This window comes from Chinchilla lanigera, unplaced genomic scaffold (assembly GCF_000276665.1).
Source record: "Chinchilla lanigera isolate Chin_1 unplaced genomic scaffold, ChiLan1.0 scaffold00020, whole genome shotgun sequence".
Lineage (NCBI taxonomy): Eukaryota > Metazoa > Chordata > Mammalia > Rodentia > Chinchillidae > Chinchilla > Chinchilla lanigera.
The window spans coordinates 11889779-11911905 of record NW_004955421.1 but is presented as its reverse complement, the minus strand read 5'-3'; the positions used below and the strand labels follow the sequence as shown (position 1 = coordinate 11911905).

Here is a 22127-nt window from a genome sequence, read left to right as displayed (position 1 = left end):
AAGACATAGGTGTAGGAAAGGATTTTGTAAACAAAACTCAAAATGCATAAGAAATACTATCAAGAATTAATAAATGGGTTTATATCAGACTGAAACACTCTGTACTACAAAACAATCAATCAGCAGAATGAGGAGAAAACCTCTAGACTGGGAAAATATTTTTGCCAGCTACTCCTCAGACAGAGGACTAATATCTAAAATATAGAAAGAACTCAAAAAAATTAAACTACTGAAAATTAAAGATCAAGTCAAGAAATGGACTGGAGAAGTGAACAGACACTTCAAAAAGGAAGAAATACAAAGGGTAAACAAATAAATGAAACAATGTTCAACACTTTGGCCATTAGGGAAATTTAAATTAAAACCACACTAACTATGCTGTGTCACTCTTCAAAGAATAGCAGCCATTAGGAATTTAAACAATAACCAAGGCTGGGTTGCCTGTGGTTTAAAAGGAACCCTTCTGCTTTTTTGGTGGGAATGCCAGTTAGTACAACCATTATGGAAATCAGTATGGAGATTTCTCATGGAATTAAAATTAGAAATTTCATATGATCCAGCTATTCTTCTGCTAGGTATCTTCCCCGAAGAGTTTAAATCATCATACTATAGCAATACTTGTATACCAATGTTTATAGAAGCACAATTCTTAATAGCTACATCCTAGAAGCAGCCTGTATACCAATCAACAAAGATTGGAAAAACAGAATGTGTTACTTATATATATACATATACATATATATATGTATATGTATATAATGGAATACTACTCTTCTATAAAGAATGACAAGTTTAAGGCATTTGTAAGTAAATGGATGCACCTGGAAGTGTAAGAGTGGAATAAATCAGGCATGGAAGCTTGAATACTGTATGGTGTATCTCATTTGAGTGAGGCATAGTATAAACAAAGAAAAAGATAGAGGATGGATAGAAAGGGACAAGGGAACAGATCACATCCAGTGGGAAAGTGGTATGAGGGAATGAGGATGAGGGGTTAGGAGGAGGTGGAGAAGGGGAAATGAAGGGAATGATGATGTGCCGTGTACAGGATCCTAATAACTCCAGTCAGTGTAAGCACTGTGTGCCATAACACGAGCTAAGACAAACAACATTAACAAGTATGTAAAAAATGATGAAGATGAAGGAGGGGGAAGAGGATTGGAAAAAAAAATAGCCATAATATGCACATGTGACTATCCCAAAAGTGACTGTAAATGTGTGGATTGCAAACATGCCCTAAAGAAAACTCTTAGAAAGGATTACTGGGGGAGCTGTCGACCATTCCTAGAAGCATATGTTTAATCCCATCTATTTGGAAAATAATTCTTTGTGATTTTTTTTCCTGCAACAGCCTACGCAAAGGTTATTTATGCTGAGCTGGATAATTTCTAATGATAGAGCTGGATACCTTGCACATCTGCTGATGTAACTCTAAAATTATACCACCTGTGTTAGTCAGCTTCCTATTAGCCTACAGATACAGGAGATAATCAGCTTGTAAGAAGAAAAGGTTTATTTGATCTCACAGTTTTCATGGGTCCAGTCCAAAACCAGTCAGCTCTGTTGCTTTGAGCTGGAGCTGAGAAGGCAATCATGGAGGCAGCACACGGGTGAGCAAATCTGCTCACCTCAAAGCTGCAAAGAAAAGAGAAGAGGAAGGGACCACAGTCCCTCTGTGTCTTCTGGGGCACTCTTCCAGTGGCTCAGAGACTTCCTCCTAGGTCCCACCTCTTCTAGTTTCTGCTGCCTCCCAACAGTGCCAAGCTGGGGGTCAGTTCTTTAATATATGGCCTGTTAAATTATATAAAGTGTCAAATAACATTCTGTAGCTTCTAGCAGCTGTCAGTTCCACTTTTGCTTTGAAAACATTGATAAAAGAGAGCTTTATTTAACCCACTATGTACCTAGCAGTCCTTAAATATATAAAGATAGCTCTTATCAACTCTAATATTCTTCCAAAAGCTTTTTTCCCATGATTAAAATGTAGGTTTTTATCACTTTCTTTTGTAATATGGCTTCTCATTTTTGCTACATTGTATTATCTATCTCTTTGTAACACTTTAGAGTTTTAATTCCCCTCTCAAGAAAGAGTGCCATCAGCATAATATTCCACTTTAGCTGCTTGAGTCATTTAGAGGGTGTTGAAAATACAGATTCCCTGACACGTCACTCAGATGTAATGGAACCAAATTACTAAGAGTACAGTTAACTCTATATTTTAACAAGCTTCTTTGCTGATTCTAATGTGTATCAGGTTGGGAAATCAATGCCTGAATAAAATGCAGTTCTCCATTCTGAACATTTTGCAGTAAGAATAAGAAATGTTATCCATCTTATTTTCGCAAGTTGTAGCTCATTCTCATAGTTAGCATCTGAACACTATTCTCATCTTGTTGATTCTTTTTCCTTTTAAACAAACACTACATACTAATTTAAAATTCTAATGTGACTGAAACACATTATGTAGAAAGTAAAAGCCTTCTGTATTTTCTGCTTCTCATACTGAGTAAACACCCATCTATATCCCCATGTTTTTAAACACAATTATTTGTATGAACATATAAAAACACAAGTTCCCTCTCTGAAATACATATTTGTAAATTGGAAAGACTAAATCTATTGACTTATAATAGGCTTTTTTCACATAATAATGCAGTTGGTTTTTGTTTCTTACCTGAATCTACATTTATAAATGTAACACTGCCTTTTACATTTTCAGAATTTTATGCAGAAGTGGCACTTTTGTGGCCTCTGTTTCTTGCCGTATTTTGTAGCATACCTACTTCATTCCTGAGAATGACACCACAGCTCTGTTGCCATAGAGGGATTTCTTTTTTATTGACATAATTTATGGATTATTAGAAGAACGTAAATTCTTTGCCCTCTTCTTACTATTAATGATCTGTGGCTTGACAGACTCACTGTTCTGTTTCACTTTCTTTACTTTCTTTCATGATTTCTTCACTTTTTTCTCTTCCTTTCCTCACACACTCTGGTTCTGTAAGTGTATTGCTTCACATACATGTAACACACAGGCTTTCCCAGTGGAAAGGAAGATAAAATGATAACGCTCTCGTCCCCATTTGCCAAATAATTTTCTTTGTAGATTAGTTTTAGTTTACAGTACCAATCGATTTGCATCCCCCTTCCCACATGCACACTTGGAGAATCTGAATTCAGTAATGTTAGTCTGTGTTTCAGGGGTTCTGATGCCACCTGACGTAGCTGCTAAAGCACAGAAGAAACAATTATGTTTGTTTGTCCACCATGTCTTGCTTCTGAACCAGCTTTTGACATAAATACCATTGACAAATGGAACCTGAGGCCTCTGCCTGCACAAGAGTCCCCTACTTGCATGAAATGCCTTACTATGGCCCGTCATTCCCCTGAGAGTATTCACTGAGGTGAAGGTACTTTTGGCCTAACTATACAATGCTCTTTTGCACCCTACTATCTATGCATCTTGCTTATTTTTGTTATCTTTTTTGAACCAAATGGTTTTGTTTTCCATTTTCTTGGAAGTAGTATTATTCTATGTAATTTCTACAGTACTTTTAATGTCTTAGCCTTCAGAAATAACCACAGTTATAAGAGAATATTCTACTGTACAAAAATATGTTTCTTTCCTCAAAAAGTTTGGATAGTTAACAAGATATAGCTTTGTAAATTGTGCTACAATTGAAACTCTCGTACAGTGCTTCTAGAGGCATAAACTTGTGCTACCCCTTAGTGTCTTTTGCGGTTGTACCTCTACCCTAAAGACCACTTCTAAGAACTTACCAACATAATGCAAATACACACTGAGAGTGTTATATTGTAAATGTCACTTCCACATATTACATACAAGCCCAGGGTGGAAACAGTTCTTTGTTTATCAAAAGAAAGGTATCTAAACAAATTGTAATATATTCATAAAATGAAGTACTATTCAGCAGTGAACAGCAAGGAAGCACTGGTAACTGCAACAGCATAGCTGGTTAAAATGTCAGATAAAAGAAAGACATAAAATCAGACATACAGTTTGATTCCACTTTCTATGAGGTATAAGAAGGGGCAAAAATAATCTAATGATGGAAATCAGATGATGTTTGCTATGATGGGGGACTGACCAGAATGGACCATGAGGTAGTTCTTCAAGAAATAAAAATTTTCAGTATTTTAATTTGAGAGGGAAGCTCCTTTGGGGCATATAAATTTTATAGTTAGTTAAAATGAATGCTTAAAATATGTGCATTTTATTTTATTCATCATATCTTACATACATAATTTATATTTAGCTATAAAATTTTCAATGAAGGATTGATTGATTTTTTTGTAAAAGTAGAGTAATCCACGTTCTTTCTCATCTTCCCTTTCTCTTTTTGCTATTTTCCCTAAGTGATGTCTGTCTTCTTATTCGGTGTTTGGGTAGCTCTCTTTCATCCTGCTGGCTTCTACCTGGAATTACATCTGTAGAGTCTTTTCTGAACATAAGTCACTGCTGTCCCCTTCTTTGGAGACCCTTATGTTAACACAAATGTCATCTTACCTTGAGATTATCCACACTGGTGTCAATTAGAAGTGACTGGTCTGACCTTCATAGGATACTAAGTTTGCTTTGTTGAACTCTTTAACTGCTAAAACTATCACAGAATAGATGTTCATTCAGAAATTATACAAAATTCAAAGAAAAAAAGGTAGGTTCTGTGGGAGTATTTTAACTTAAGATTGTAATTTAAATTTTAACAAGTACTTCTAAGTATTAATTCTTCTGACAACACATTGAAAAACTGCTTCAAAATGAATATCTCTGAAGAAATTCGTTTTGTATTTTTGAGCCAGCAGTGCTTTATATATCTTTACATATCTACAGTTTTCTCAGCAAATTCATCTTTCACAACCTATCATCATACCCTTAATCTGACAAAGATGGTAACGGGCTAGGCAAATGGCTAATATGTTTTCCAAAATAAACATGTATGTGTATATAAAGCACTATTAGTATTATACTAGATCAGTACCTATACAGAGACAAGTAGGGGAACAATTGTATTCTGATTATGGAGAAGTAGTGCATGGAATTGCTAGGCAAGAATGAATGCAAAAAGAATCACACATTTGTCTTTTCTATTTTTCAGATTTATCTTATGCATGGACCTTCAATGATAACCCTGTGTATGTCCAGGAAGACAACAGGCGGTTTGTATCTCAAGAGACAGGAAACTTGTACATCGCCAAAGTAGAACCGTCAGATGTGGGCAACTACACTTGCTTTGTAACAAACAAGCAGGCCCAAAGAAGTGTTCAAGGCCCACCCACTCCTTTAGTGCAGCGCACCGATGGTAAGATAATGAGTTATCTTGCAATATATGTTGTGACTCTTAAAACATGCGGAGATTTGCAGAGCTTTCTGCTTTCCTCCTGTTCAGAGAAGCCAAATCACCTGAGTTTAAGGTTCAATTCACAGCTATAACGAAAATCAGGTATTGCCAAAGGTAAATAAAAAATTCTATACCCCACCCACATGTGACAGCATACATGGTTCTGATATACTGAGCCATATCTTTCTGGCATTGGAACAGCTTGTCTTTTCTTTGCTTAAGGGCTAGTTTGTAAATACTGCTGCTTGTTTGGGGGAGCTGGCATGTGTGTATGTGTGCGTGTGTGGATGCTGCCAATTTTATATACTCGTATCAATATATTTTTAATGAACATTGTTGCAATCTGTCTTTAGGGACCCTTTTCATTTCCATGTTTGCCTTTTTGTTCTGTTTGTTTACCTGCTGGCAAAATGGGGGAAAATGTTAACATTCAAGGAAAACAAAGCAAACCAGCATTAATTACAAACATTGTAAGAAGGATGAAACATAAGATTAATATTAATTTGACTCCTCCAAGAAACATAACTCAAATATGTCTCTGATGAAGCTCATAGCTTAGTCAAGTCGTAGTTGGTGTAAGATTTAAAGAGCTAGAAAGTCATTGAAGTGGAAAAATTCTCAAGTTGATTCTTTAATTAAGTGTTCACAGTGGGATACATAAAGATAGAAAATCTCTTAGTGCATTTTATGACTGGATTTTGGAAGTAAAATACAATACCTCATAGAGGTTTCCTCTCCCCCTGAGAAGAGTTTAAGACACGCAGCAATATGACACTAATAAAGGCTTAAGGAACTATGGAACCAGCTGCATAAGGGAGTTCTTATACAGGAGCCTTCCCAATCACTAAACACTCAAATGTATTTGCAAATTCCTATTTAAGATTTCAGCAACCATTAGATTCATTCTTAAGTCCATTTTCTTTTTTCACAAAGTATAAATGACAGGAGGAACTCATAAGCTAACACTTTGCCTAGAGATTCTACCATGCTCTCCATTTTTTCTGTCAACACTTAGTTTCTTGTCATTTCTTCTTAATTCTTTTTTATTCCATCTCCTCTATTCCCTTCATATTTTCATGGTAAAATAAAAAACAACCACTGCTATTTTCCATAGTAGTAAACTAAATCTCTTAAATAAGTTAATATGGAAGAAATATCCTATGTCATTAAAAAAAAAAAACAAGAGAGTGTTTTTGAGTGAAGTAGTTTCCTTAATTTTCTCAACCATAAACTTTGTAAATGCCTGAAATAACCAATTCTTAGAAATCAATTTTTAGGCATTTTTGTTTTACATTTATATGGTAATTTTCACACTTTGTGCAGTTATATCAGCTGCTCAAAATCCATGTATTTTAAGAATGTATCACTTTAACATTTAGTGTATAAGTAAAAATCGCCAGATTCTTAAAGATTCTAAGTATGTCATTGATAATATTAATTAAGGTAATGAGGACAGCCTAGAGATTTATTTGTTTGCTAAAACATCTCTTATAGATAGTATAATTATAATAAATTATATACTGTCTAAGTTTAGTCTATTTCCACATTTCGGCTTTGGAAATTTTAACATTGTAAAAACAGAATTTTTCATATGTATACAGCACACTAAGTGGCAAAAGTTTACTGTATTGGCAAACAAATATGTATCTTTTTATTCTCAAATTGTGCAATTACTTCGCATGTTTTGCTACAGAACTAGCCATATTCAGACTGTGGTGCTGCTGCACGTCAGACTTCATCCAGTTTTAACTGAAAATTTCCTCATTTCTGACTATATCTGGCCCCATGAGGTTTGTGACAGGATAATGGGCCCAGACATCAGTATAGAAGGATCTTTTTTTTTTTGAAAACTCAGAAGCATGTTCCCAGTTCTTAATTGGAAATACCACTTTTTACTGACACCAAATAATCAACTTTTTGTTAATGAGCCATTGACTTCATAGAAAACTTCTATTCTCCAGAAATGCTGCTAGCTCTTTTGATATTTAACAGGTGTGATGGGGGAGTATGAACCAAAGATTGAAGTGCGTTTTCCTGAAACTATACAAGCTGCAAAGGATTCATCTGTAAAACTGGAATGCTTTGCCCTTGGAAAGTAAGGTGTTATTTTTGTTTTTTTGTTTTTTTTTTAAACTGGTTGCCTTAAAAATCTTAAAAACCATTTTATTATTCAAACATTGCTCTAAGGTAAATTTCCAAATAGATTTCAAATGCTGGGCAATAGTGGAACTTTCTTACTGGAATTTAAACAAACATGTCTAATACTCTGAAAATGATTGGGGCTGTAATTCTCCTCTAAATGTGCTGACATTTCCTTGGGTATAATGAGACCCATTAAAGTCAGAACATTGCAAAAGAATATGTGTAGTTGTATAAGATGGTGGACAAGTAGGTAAACCTTGGACATATCCTTCACCTCCTGTTACTTTACGTCCAGGAGTACACTGCCTGGAGTATCTACTTGCTTAATTAATCAGCTGTTCTTATAAATGAAAAGACTGCACTGCTCATTTCCGAAGTAAGACTAATTAAAGTCCGTTGTTCAGAGAGGATAATTAGAACTGAGTCCAACCTGTCCTGCTAGTGCCCCAGGTAGTTTGCTTAACACAGTCAAGTGTTTACTAGGGACAGACTTGGAATAATTTAAACCAGCCGAGTACCCTTTTTTTTTTTTTTTTTTTTGCATGGAATACCCAGAACATCTCTTTACTTTTTCATAACATCCAGATTTTATTTTTATGAATAAATACCAGTAACCTCTTGAAGGAGGACAGAATCTATTTTCTAAGACCAGTGTGTCTATGAATTACTGTGGAATGTGGTGAAATTCAGATTCTGATTCTGTAAGGCCGGAGTCAAGTATAATTTATCCATTTAATAAGCTTACTGGTTATGGTCATGCCTATCTACAGAACACTCTTGGAATAGTAATACAGTTGAGTCTTACCTTTAAATCCAGAGTCTATTTCTAAGGTGACATCATATCTAGAAACGATTATTTTCCAAAGTGTAAATACCCTTAAAAGCATCATTTTTTGCTAACTCAATGTACTCAGCAATCCAAAAACTACTGGCTACTAAATATTTTCATTTCAGTTTTATACATAAAATTGTATATATCTTTAAATTAAATTTCTCTTATTATTCATTTCTCATTGATTGAAGTGATCATATTTTATTTTCATTTAGTACTCGCCTCATAACAATTGTCCAATAAGTAATTATTGATTGATGAAGTTATTCTTAAAAAAGTGAAAAGTAGACACTTAAATCAGTTTCCCTTGGTTTACCTTTAAGACATAATTAACTTACACTACTTTAAGCTTTCTCAGCAGGTGTGACTTACAAAAAGAAAAACTCATCAGCAAAATGTTTTGAGATAATTAGATGTCTATCTAAAAAAAAGTAAACCTATGAAAGATAGCAGCTGAAAATAACATTAATACTAATTCTAATATATTTGGCACCAGGAAACAGGAAATACAGATTTTTTGAGCAAAATATATTCTTTTACATATCAAAAACAAAACTTAAAAATTATGGAGGCAATAGATTCCTCAGGAATCTATTGGAAATGCTTTGTTAAGCATGAATAACTAATGACGTGTGGTATGATATCATATATTCAATGAAATCTTTGTCTGTGAGAATAACTCCAAAACACTAATACATTCAAGCAGCGAGAGAGACCAGTTGTGATCACATGATGATCGCCGTGACTACTACAGAACTCTTATTGGAAGACATTGCTTGTTCATTCAGTACAATTTTGTACAAATGTTTGCTCATCTTGGGGAACATTTGCAGATAACGTTACTCATTATACAAGCTTTAAGTGCATTTTATAATCTCACGGGACCCTTCATTTTTTCATTTTATATGAGAAACTGAGGCAGAGTATAGATAAGGAACCAACTTCATTGCATGTTTCTACTCTGAATTTAGGAACTTTGGAGTAGATGGGGAGATAACTGCTTTAGAAATAGAGAGCAGTTTCCATTCTCATATTTCTCAAGAGTAATGTGATCATTAGCAAACATAATAATAATCTCTATAAATTTCTGTACTTACATTTAAAAGCAGTTTAAAAGATAACTTACAGGTCTGCTTTGAAAATTAGAAAGAATCATACATATAAAAGCATTCAGCCCTGATACTGTCATACAGTCCATAAATGTTCCTTGAGTCTTCTGAATCTAAATGCAGTTTCTATTCTAACTTAATTGCCAGTGTTTCACATAACGGAGGTGTTCCAACTATTCAAAGCTCCAGTGAAATGAATATGTGTCTCAGAGAGACCATTCTAACCATCACACTAATCTCTCTGCCTTAGCAGTGATGACATTTAGGAAAGAAAATTGCAGTGAAGTTCCGTTTAGGAGTGAAAAAGAGGAGCAGAATGGGAGTCAACTTGATTAATATACTCTTTAAATTATTTATATATTTTCTTAATTTCATATATGCTCAAAGTATTCAAGCCTATCCAAAATTAAATTGTGTAAGATAAAATTCATACTCTTAAAAAGGAAAATGAAAATATCTGAAACATTTCATATAATTAAACTAACAATATTTGACACAGGAAAATTTGAGTTGGAAAAACAGTAGTTTAAATAACTTTCAAAATAGAAAATATACTGTACATGTCAAAAAAAAAATCCTGATTCTTAAAATTTCGGATTACTTCAACATGCTTGTTGTTAAATTTCTGTGGAAATCAACTGTTGCAAATGAAATAATATGAAATTAAGAGTGGAAAAGTTAATTGTGCTTTATAAAATATTAAGGACATAATATATTTAATAAAGCACTCTTCAGAAGACTTTATCTAATAAAGTTAATCAATATTAATATTCTGCTTATTAAATTAAGTCATTAACATGGAAATGAAATTCCATAGAGTTAAAAAAGAAAATATATAGTATCCTCTGGTCCCATAGTAGTAATGTGAAAATGCCCTGTTAAGATGTTTATGAATTGCATCATTGAAATTTTGGTACATTTTTCATTGAATGAACTTACGTAGAAGCTGGGTGTGGTGGCACACACCTGTAATCCCAGCACTTGAGAGGCTGAGGCAGGAGGATCCTTGCAAGTTTGAGACAAGCCTGGGCTACAAAGTGAGCTCAAGGCCAGCCTGAATGGCATAGCAAGACCCTGTCTCAAGAAAGACCAAAACAAAAAAGAAAGAAATTATGTGAGAATGGTTAGTGTACTTCTGAAAACATACAAATATGAGCCACAATTGAAAACATACATATATGAACTATATATCTATATCATCAGTATCTATACATATGCTTGCCAATTATTTTCAGGAAATAAACTACACTGTATGCAAAACATTGCAAAATATTGAAAGCACTTCTTATGACATCTTCCACATACTTGACCAACTCTTCTAAATTTACAGATGTAAAATTAACAAATAAAAATTACTTGTTTGCTAAACTATTGATTATGTTGTAGGTATGATTACTAATCTGTTTGGAAAATCAAATTTAAGAGGGAAAAGTAAAGGAAAAAATTACCACACCTTCAGTACAAGATCGTATTATTACAATTTTAATTTTTATGATGAACCAGTTCCTGAAATAGAACTTCATTTTCATTAAACATTTGTGATATGTACCACACACATTTACATAATTAGGAAATATTTTCCGTCTCTGGAAATATTGTTTCTCTTGATGATGTATATTATATTGGAATTTACTTATTCTGCTCTGTGTTTTCTGAGCTTTGTGTATCTGTACTTTGGTTTTGTGATTAATTTCATAAAAGTGTTGGGCATTACAACAGTTATTTCTTTTATTTAATTATGACGTCCTTCTAGAAATAGTATTCCTATTACATTTTTTACATCACTTGTAATTACTCCAGCATTTATATATTCTGATCATACTTTATATTATTTTCTTGTCTGTATTTATATTTGAAAAATTCTATTCAGATTACTTTTCAATTATTTATTCTTTCCATGGCCACGTTGAGTCTACTGCTGAGCACACCTCAGATATTCTTCACTCATATTCCGTTATATTTGATTCTTAGGATTTCCTTTTGATCCTTTCTATGTTTTTATCTTCATATTTCTATTGCCCATCATTTTTTGCAAGTTGTGCACTATTTTTATAACAGCTTTTCGTACATTAATCATAGTGATTTTCAATTACTATGCCTGCTAATTTAACTTAATTTTAAATTTTCATTTCGAAATTCCAAAATTTTTATTACGATTGTATTTGGTTCTGCTTACTGATTTATACCTTCAGACTGTGCTTTTAGCATCTTTTTTTAGGTTTCTTGATACTTGGACAGAATGTATCGGGAATAAGGAACTGAGATAAGAGGACTTTTAGGGTGAAGTTTCACATTCATTTGGCTAAGAGTTAGGCTGTGCTTACTATATGGTATAGTTCTGGTGTCATGGACTAAATTTTCTAATGTCTTTGTTTCTGTCACTTATAGGCAGCTTCTTTGGGTTTCCTTACAGGCAGCTTCTTAACTAGACTGTGAAGTTTGCAGTTGTTTCAACTCTAATTCCTTGCTACTGTGCCAGAACCCTCTGGATTCTGTGGTAGTCCGTTCTTGTTTGCTAATTCTATCAACTCAGTCCTTTATGAGCCTGTTTCTATTGACTACTTTTTCTTCAAGTTACAGTTCTCATTTTTTTGGCTTGTTTAGATTTCTAGCAATTGTAGGTTCATAATAAACACCATAAGTCTTATGCTATTGAATGTTGGGTTATAATGTATTTACATAAAGATTGGGCTTATTCTAACAGTTAAATTACTATGGATCTGATTGATCTTTTTGTAGCTTATTATTAAGCATCCTAAGACTAGTTACACAGTAAATTTTAAGACTGAAGCTCCCTAGTGAAATCTCCAAATGCCCATTAATTCTCTGTTCATTTGTATACCGAAATTGTAATATCGTCCACCCTTATTTGTGCTCTGAAAATTGTTCTTTGCCTAGTCTTGTATGCCACCGCTTCTGTGCACACCTCTGGATATGTTTTATTCTATAGTGACAATTTTCTTATTTCTGCTCTTTAATTACAATCATTTTCTTCTCTCAAATTCTGATCTCTGCTTTCTGCATTCCTGAAGCAATCTTTGTGTTATGTCTCCTCTTTGCACTTCCTCATCTGGAAGGTTACCAAAAGCTAGGGGCTGGGGATTTAGCTCAGCTGCACAGTGCCTGCCTGGCAAGTGCAAGGTCATGAGTTCAATTCGTGGTACTGGAAGAAAAAAAAACAAAAACAAAAACAAAAAGCTTAATTCATTTATTTTCCCTTTTCTGGGAAATAGTTTTCTGCTCTCAGTTGCTAAACTACAGAAAAAAGTTATAATATATATTCATTTATTTATTTCTCAGGTGTGTGCTGTTTCCAGCAGGGGCCTAAGTGCAGCCCTAATTTTTCCTTCACATCCAGAGGCCAGTTAGAGTGTTTACCGTTCATTTAAATGTAAATACAGTGAGGTTTAGGGAAACTAAGTGATTCAACCAGTTTCAGTTGTAGATCTGGGACTTAAATCTATCTCTCAGGCATTCTGTCTTCAAGCCTTGATCTCACAGCAGTTTAATATTTGTATCAAATTACCTTTTAATATTATGACTTAATGTGTGAAATGCAGATATGTGATGGACTTTTCTTTTCCTTTTTCTTTTTGGTCTTTTTAAGACAGGGTGTCGCTATGCAATTCAGCCAGGCCTTGAACTCACTTTATAGCCCAGGCTGGCCTCAAACTTGCAACTATCCTGCCTCAGCATCCCGAGAGCTGGGATTATAGGGGTGCACCACCACGCCCAGCAATATGGTCTTAATTATGTAGATATTTTACTTGAAAAAAGCTTGAAAATTTCATCAAAATATTAATAATTACTTTTTGGAATAGAATTATGGATGTATTCCTTTTGTATATCAACTGCTAATTACTAGCACTTCAGCAATAACATGAAAAGTGACAAAAAATAATTTCAAGTATAAACTTTTAAAAGTTCAAGTTATGTTTTAGTAAGAGGAAAGAAGTGTTTCAAAAAGCAGTCAGAGCCAATGAAGAGAACAAACCCCACTGTTTTTTCTGTGATGATGCTAATTTATACCGTTTCAAAAGATTTTGCTACAGGTGACTAAGAAAATTCAGAAAATATAGTTTCAGCCACAGCAACCAAAATAGTAGGATGCTGGATGGAAAGGTCTAGGAAAGGCTGACTGATGCATTTAGTCATGATCTAACCCTTTTAAACCACCATAGGCTAATTTAGGTGTAGAACAAACACTTGCATGACCTAAGATTACTATGACTTTTGGGATAGGCAACTGTTTCTTTGTTTGGTGTGAGAGCTGACGTGATCGCAGGATCCAACTCTCAACTGTGTCTCTTTTGTTAAACATGGCTGGCTCTTAATTATGTAAGCTGCAAATTAATTGTATTGTGAAATGGCATGAGAAGCTCCAGGAATAGGTGTCATGCAAATGTAGTATGATTGATTGACAGATCTCTATGTCTCTTTTGGAAAAAATATGGGCCTTTGCATTTTGTGAAGAAATTTAACTTATGTCACCCATAAATCTATTTGCATGCATTTGTAAAAAACAAACAAACTTATTTTTGTTTAAAAATCTTCATTTAGTTTCTTTGCTGTCATGCTCTGGAATGTAAGTTAAATCAGCTGCCGCCCTGAGTGTTCCTATGTGTTCTGAAAACTTTACACAGAGGACTATATTTATGCGTACATGTATATCTTATTTTTTCTAATTTACTAAGCAGGTGATACACAGCTTGGCTATTAATGTCAAACAATACATTAGCAGTCTCACCACAATATTTTTAGGTGATCCAGAGCTATCTTTTGTGTTTGTTTTTCTCCTTACATATATGGACACAATTGTATGTTATTCTACAGTCAGGCTTCTTAAGGATGACAGTAGCATTTTGAAATCAAGGTAGGTGCCCTGGGATTTTCCAGACCCTTAACAAGTATTTTTGTTTCCTGATCCATCAGATATCTTAATCATTTCCATTCTCAATCTTTTTCCCCTTCCTTGACTGGCACAGAACAGAATATCTTCCTAGCCATAGTTTTCTCATATGTGCCAAAGATTATAATGTAACTCAATCTTTAGGTTTTTGATAATACCTTTGCATTTTAATATAAAATTTTATTCCATACATTGTTTTTGTAAACGCTACAGAATACTCACATCTGTTGACAAAGTTTGGAAGTCTAAAAACTAAAATCTTAAATCTATCATTTAGAAATTTGAAAACAACACAAATACCCAATAAACTCTCAGATACACATCCACTCACTCTAGCAGTGAATGATTTATTAGTTTATTATTATTTATTAGGATTTGAAAACAGCATGGCGCTCTCTAAAGAGTATAGACTTTGAATTTAAAATATCACGGATTAAGTTTTAAGTTCTTCCTGTAAATAGCTGGATAATATTGGTCACATTCTTATATTCATAATGAAGACAAAAGATTGATCAATTAATTGACAGCTAGATATAGCAGGATTATTAAAAGATCATAGATACTATTAAATTCACCTATGAGAGTTCCTCCATCCTCATAGTGAATCAATCAATAATCATTATTTTACAAATCCTGGGAATTACTAAATCTGCTTTGGCTGAAGAGATAAAAAAGGAATACAAATGAGGGAAGAAAATTGTTTCTGTATAATACTTTTTTGCTAACATGATCCTCAGGGACTTTCCCAGAATAATGGATTTATCACTTAAAATGTCTATGTTCAATCTTTGTAGTTTTATTTTATTTTTTTTGTACTGGGAGTAGAATTCAAGACCTTCCTTGCACTTGCAGGCAGGCACTTGTGCCTCTGAGCTATATACCAGGGCCTTTGTAAGGACTGCTGACATACCCTTACTAACTCTTTGGGCAAATTGGACACCAAACATTTTTTAAGGCAGCACTTACATATCAAACATCTCATTTATCAACAATTAATTCATTTAGTCTGTCATTCTACAGATATCATCTGAGGGACAGCCCCTAGGCACTGGGGAAGTAAAGATGGTATAAAAGGTCTGGGGAGCTACAGCATAATGAAAACAGAACAGATGCAACTTTGAAAGCTCACACATTTCTCTTGGGATCAGCTTTCTCCTTCTAGATTTTCAATGGAGGATAATAATTCTCTTTCTCTCTGTTGCTGTCCTTTGTTAAATTGAGACTGTACAGACTCACTCTGAATTCCTTTTGAAAGTACAAATTTTAGAGTATTAGTTATGGTGTTTCTTTAAAAATCTGAGAAATAGCAGATTTTTATTAATAATAGTTTCAACACCCAGAAGTTGAGCATTTAGTTAAAATGATCCTATAAATCATACATAGCTTTTCCTATTATTAACATCTTACCTTAATAGGGAACATTTGTTGCAATTAATTTACCAGTACTAATAAATTTTTTTTAACTAAAGTTTATACTTCAGATTTTCATGGCTTTTTTTTTTTTTATTTGTTGTTGTTATTAATGTATTTTTCCCTTTTTATACTGGGGGTTGGGCCCATCCATTCCAGGGAAGGACTAAAGCACTGATCCTCAACCTAGGCTTACTTCATGTCTTTACATTCCAAGATTCCGTACCACTTAACATTGAATGCTCTTGTCCCCAATGGGCTCCCCTTGGCTATAACAGCATCTCAAACTTAAAAGTAATGGTGATGACCTTGACAATTTTAAAGAGTGGTAGTAAGTTTTATTGTAGAATGTCCCTCAGTAGGAATTTGTCTCATAGACTGTGGTTATAGGTTTTGAGGAGAAAAACTGCAGAAGCAAAATGCCATTTTAACTACATCATAATATCGTTACAGCTCTATCAGTATAATTTATGACTGCTGATGCTGGCCACATAATAGGCAGAAGTGAGTCTCATTAGGACTTTCTACGTATAATTACTCTTTTGCTCCCTCCTATAGTGGCTGTCTAAAAAGAGTGTATATACGTCCAGTATTTAGTTAACAATTGGAGAGTTGTGTTTCATCTCCTGTAAGGTCTGGTAGATCGGTCGTTTAACTCCCATTCATTTATTTTTCAATAATTGATTTATAACAATACTGACTTGCATAATCCAATATTGTTTTATTTATTTTGCTGCCTACAGTGCTTTAGCTTTTACAGTCGGAAACTCTTTTAGTTAGCCCTTTTTCCTGCTTTGTACCCTCATCAATGTGTGGAATAGTGTGCATGTGTGTGTGTGTGTGTGTGTGTGTGTGTGTGTGTTAGCACTTATTTCTGCAACTACAAGATGGTCCTGGCTCATTCTCTGTATTTCCTGCTCTAGTCCTAGAGCAGTAATTTGCCAAGAATAACCCCTTTTTAAAATTGGGAATAATGTTAGACACCGAGATCTGGGTGTTAGTTGTCTGTTCTCTTTTCTGCTGGAAAGTCATTCAGTCACTTTCAGATGTCTGAGCAAAGAAATGTATGTAAATATACTACCTATTATATACACGTCTAAATATTTTTATTTATAACTATTTGACCATATTATGTGAGGAAGATCCATTCATATTGTTGTCTCTGATTGTAGTCCATTGTCCTATAGCTCATAGTGGTCTTCATTTGTTGATTAGTAACTTTCAACTAGAAGAGTATTGTACTGTTGAACAGCACTGCTGAAATTTTTACATTGCCCTTTGTAAGCAAGAGTAGTTTTATTTCCTCCTTTCCAATATATATGTATTTATTTTCATTTTCTTACGTTATTGCACCAACTTTGCATTCAAACCAGGAATACATGAGAATTTCTGTCATTCTTCACAGTGCACTAGCATTGGACATGTTTAAACATTTTTCAGCCATTCCAACAGGTGTGTTTTTGTATTTCATTGTTATTTTCATTTGAAATTCTCTAGTTAAACCATAGAAAATGTTCAAATAGGAAGGGAAACCAGGGACGGCAGGAGGGAAAAGGAAGGAAAGGTAAGGAAAAGAAAAAATGAGAAAAGGAAAAAAGCATCTGTAAATAAGAAAGGGAAGAGTCATTGAAGGGAGGGTAAGGGAGTGGGAAAAAAATAACTGATGATATTTCATGTACAGGTACAAATTCCCCATAATGAATGCGAGTGATTCTTCTGATTCCTCAACATGATATACTTTTCAATTTAATTACAACTTCTAAAATTATTTTCATGGAAGTTTTTTCCTTCATGCAGATATTGTGCACATTATGTCAGATTTAAACCTACAAATTTCAGTTTTCTGTTAATATAAATTGTATTTTAATTGTAATTTTATTCAAATTACAGTTGTCATTGTTAGGGTAAAAGAAGGTAATGAACTGCATCATGTTAATCTCATAGTTTGTGACCTATCATTCATTATTTATTAGTTCTGGAATTATTTTTTGTCAATTTTTTGCAATTTTTCGCATTGTTCTGTATGAGCAACAATAGCTTTATAGCCTCCATTCCAGTGTGTATATATTTTTTTCCATTTTCTTTTGTTATTGCACTAACTAGGATCTTTAACACAGCATTGCCTATGAGTGGTGAGAGGAAGTATCCTTGCATTTTATCTCTAGCTTAGCATGAAAGCATCAGTTTCTCACCGTTAACAACGTCAGCTCTACAGTTTTCATGGATATTTTTTACCAAGTTAGGAAAGTTCCCATCTATTCCTACTTGGCTGAATTTCTTGAGAATGAGTGTTGAACATTACTAGAGAATTGTGGGGTGTTTTTGCATCAGTTGGTACGATGGAAAAAATTTTCTTTTACTGAGTTGCAGATTTCAAGTTTTTCTCTCTCTTTTTTTTTTTTTCTGGTAGCAGGAATCAAACTCACGACGTTACGCTTACCACTTAGGCGCTGGACCGCAGAGCTAAATCCCCTGCCCCCAGATTTCAAGTTTTGAAACAGTTATTTAATCTGCATACCTGGAAGAAATTCTGATTGTAGAATTTAAAGCCTTTAAAATCGCTGAACTCAAGTTGCTGCTATTTCTTGAGGATTTTTGTATTTATTTCTTGAGTGATAGTGATTTGTATTTTTCGGTTTTTGTCTATATTTTGCTTTGGTGTTATGGCAAAGCTGGTGTCATAGAATTAATTATAAATTATTCTCCCTGATTTGACTTTGTAAAAGAGAGTGTAGGAGAACTGCTTTTAATTCTTTGTGTGCTTAGAGATTTCACTAGTGAAACCACTTGGGCCTGACACTTTCTATCTTTAAAGATTACTGAGTTTCGACTCAATTTCTGTTTTAATTTTTTTTTTTATTTTGAAGAAAGAAAAAAACAAAAAAGGTACAAAATTTCTAAACAAGATGATAGGAAATTAACAATGGTTATTACATTGCATATTGTTATTTTCAAAGTAGTTGCTCAGATTACCAGATATAGGCATGCAAAATTGATTTTAGCTGTCTTATGTAGGTAATTATATGTTTTTCTTTTTTTTCCCTTCCTTCTTTTCTCTGTACCCCCATTCCAGTTGTTCTTTCCTTTTGAGCAGTTTCTTTCCCTTTCACTATATCTACTGTAGATTTTAGATCTTTACTATTTCAGTTTCTTACACCAGGGAGACAATACAATATTTACACAGGTGAGTCTGGTTTATTTCACTTATGATTATGATCTCTAGTTATATCCATTTACCTATAAAAGCTTCGAGTTTATCTTTCTTTACAGCTGAGTAATATTCTATTGTATAAAAATAGCACATGTTTTTTTGTTCATTCCTTGGTTAATGGACATTTGGGCTGTTTCCAAGATTTACTTAGTAGAAATTGTGCTGCTATAAACATGGGTGCACATGTGGTCTGATATTTTTTTTCTTCTGGGAAAATACCCAGAAAGAGAATAGCTTGGTTCAATGGACCTCCAATTCTAGTTTTTTTGAGCAGTCTCTGCACTGATTTCCACAGTGACTGTACTAGTCTACACTCCCAAGCAACAATGGAGAAGTATTCCCTTTTCCCTACGGCCCGCCAGCATTTGTTATGCCAATTGCTCCTCCAAAAAGGGACTTCCATCTAGAACATATAAAGAATTTTTTAAAAAATCAGACTCCCAAAATTCAAAGACCCAATCCAAAAATGAGTATCTGAGATAAATACACACCTCTCAGATGAAGAAATACAAATGACAAATAAATATATGAAAAAAGTTCAACATCATTGGTCATTCAATAGATGCAAATTAAAACAATACTGAGATCCCATGTCACCCCAGAAAACAAATGGCTATCATCAAGAAATCAACTGTTGACTCAATTTCTTTAATAATTATAACTCTGTTTCGAGTATCTATTTCTCTTTGTGACATTTTTGATAAGTTATATCTTTCAAGGAGTTGGCTCATTATATTTATACTTTTTAATGTTCATGATGTCAGGAATGTTGACAACTTTTTAAAAAAAAATTTGTCATCTGTGTCTCTGGCATTTTCTTATTTCCTTAGCCTAGATAATTTTATTGATGCTCTCAAAGAACAAATTATTGTTTCCATTGGTTTTCTCTGTTAGTTTCCTGTTTTTAATCAAAGATACTTTCTTTTTTTAAAACATTTAGTTTATTAGTACATGTATGTAGTACATAATGACTTCATTCCTTGTGGGAAATTGGTGCATGTACACAGCGCGTCTTAATTCCATTTTAAATTGCATTTCCCTTCCCTCCCTGCTTTTCTTTCATGTTTGCAGTCCATAATGTTCAGATTCCCTTTATGGCATTCTTACTTGTACATAACACAGATGATTTTTAACATCAATGTATGGGACAAAAGCAAATTGGGAAAAGGAGTACCTGTGACATATTCCGAGATATTAAAGTCCTTCTCATCAAGCAAGAATGACCAGGAAAACCACAGACCTGGAATCAGTATGTGAAGAAAACTCATATAGAAATGAGGTACACAAGGGGACCAACATGTTCTGTTGGCTTTCACTGCAAGCAAAACAAAAGAAAAAAATTAGTGAGGTTTTTTGTTGTTGTATTTGTGTTTTCATTTGTTTGGGGTTTTTTGTTTGTTTGTTTTATATTACTGCTAAAGACACACATGCTCCTTTAAGGAAATTCAAAAAAAAATTCTAAAAATTTATTTAAGAAAATTCTAAAAATGAACAAATTAAAGAAAAAAAGGATGGCTTTGCATTTAATTCCTCCGCAGGAGGGCAAATAACCATTGTTACCATTTGCATATACTACATAAGTTGTTTTAGTTTTGTGTTTTGTTTTATTTTATTTAAATATAATGGGTATAATACCCCACATATTCTTTTGTATATTTATTTTTAAATTATTAAAATATATTGTAAGCGTATCTGGGATCATTAAAGCATCCTCTTTACCCTCATATGTCATGAAACTGAGTTATTCTAATATCATGTAGAGTTTCAGTAAATATCCTGCTGTTGAACAGTTTCCTAAGTTTTCTTTCTATTTTTTCTTATCATGTTTAATGATATTATGAATATTCTTGTGACTATATTATGCTCATATCTATACAAACCCCTGAGCATATTTTTAGAAAATCATAATTACTAATAAATGCCATAAAATGCTAAGTTCTCAAATATCTCACCAAATTCTTCTCAGGAGAGATTTAGCTGTTTTCAAAGACCAGAGAATTGTTCTACATGTAGTCTCTTTCATATTTGAAGATAGACTCTGACTCTAACATTATACATTTCATCCTGTTTTCCCAAAAAGCATAAATTGAGTTTTTAATGATGCTATTTCTAAAATTAAACTAATTTAAAGGCTCTAAAAACCACCAAAGCAGTATGTGTGCATATATATATACATATACACACATATAATACACATACATATATATATACATATATGTGCATATATATATTTATACACACACACACACACACACTCTTCTGGAAGCAACTCTTTATTCTATTGATCTCAGGCTGTGATCATCTTTCTCAGAAGACCCATGGCTCTGTTCAGGTCTTTTCTTTGCAAATACCATGTTGATTTTACCACAGTAGCTTTCCAGTATAATTCCAAATTGGGGATTGTGATAACTCCTGCTTTGCCTTTGTTGCCCAGCATTGTTTTTCCTATTCTAGATCTCTTCTGGTTCCAGATGAATTCTAGGAATATTTTCTCTAGATCTGTGAGATATACCAATGGTATTTTCATCAGAATTACATTAAATCTGTTTAACAATTTTAGGAGTATGGCCATTTTCACAATGTTAATTCTTCCCATCCATAAGCAAGGAATATCTTTCCATTATTTTAAAATCCAATTCAATGTCTTTTTTCAGAGTACTACAATTTTCACTGTATAGATCTTTTACTTCTTTTGTTAGACTGATTCCTAAATATTTCCTTTTTTTGGATGCCATGGGGAAAGGTATGGTTTCCTTACATTTTCTCTCAATTTGTTTGTTGTTTGTGTATAGGGATGCTATTGAATTTTGAGTGTTGATTTTGTATCCAGCTATGCTACTGAATTTATTTATTAATTCCAGGAGTCTTTTGGTGGAGTTTTTGGGGTCTTCTATGTATAGTATCATGTCACCTGCAAATAATGATAATTTCACTTCTTCCTTTCCTATCCTTATACCTTTTATTTCTCTTTCTTGTCAAATTGCTGTGGTTAGTGTTTCCAGAACTATATTGAATAGGAGTGGTGACAGTGGATGTCCTTGTCTTGTTCCTGATTTTAAAGTGAAAGCTTTTGGTTTTTGTCCATTTAGTATGATGTTGGCTATTGGTTTGTCATAGATGGCATTTATTAAGTTGAGGTAATGTCCATCTATGC

General features: G+C 33.6%; 1 protein-coding gene across 2 annotated transcripts in view; it reads left to right on the top strand.

The window, feature by feature from the left end:
• Cntn6 (contactin 6) overlaps nt 1–22127 on the top strand; it is a 314084-nt gene that overhangs the window by 199448 nt on the left and 92509 nt on the right. For both annotated transcript variants that reach the window (XM_005383756.1, XM_005383755.1), the window contains exons 6-7: nt 5118–5321; nt 7353–7455. In XM_005383756.1, the coding sequence (XP_005383813.1) occupies nt 5118–5321; nt 7353–7455 (307 nt within the window). The remainder of the gene's footprint in view (nt 1–5117; nt 5322–7352; nt 7456–22127) is intronic.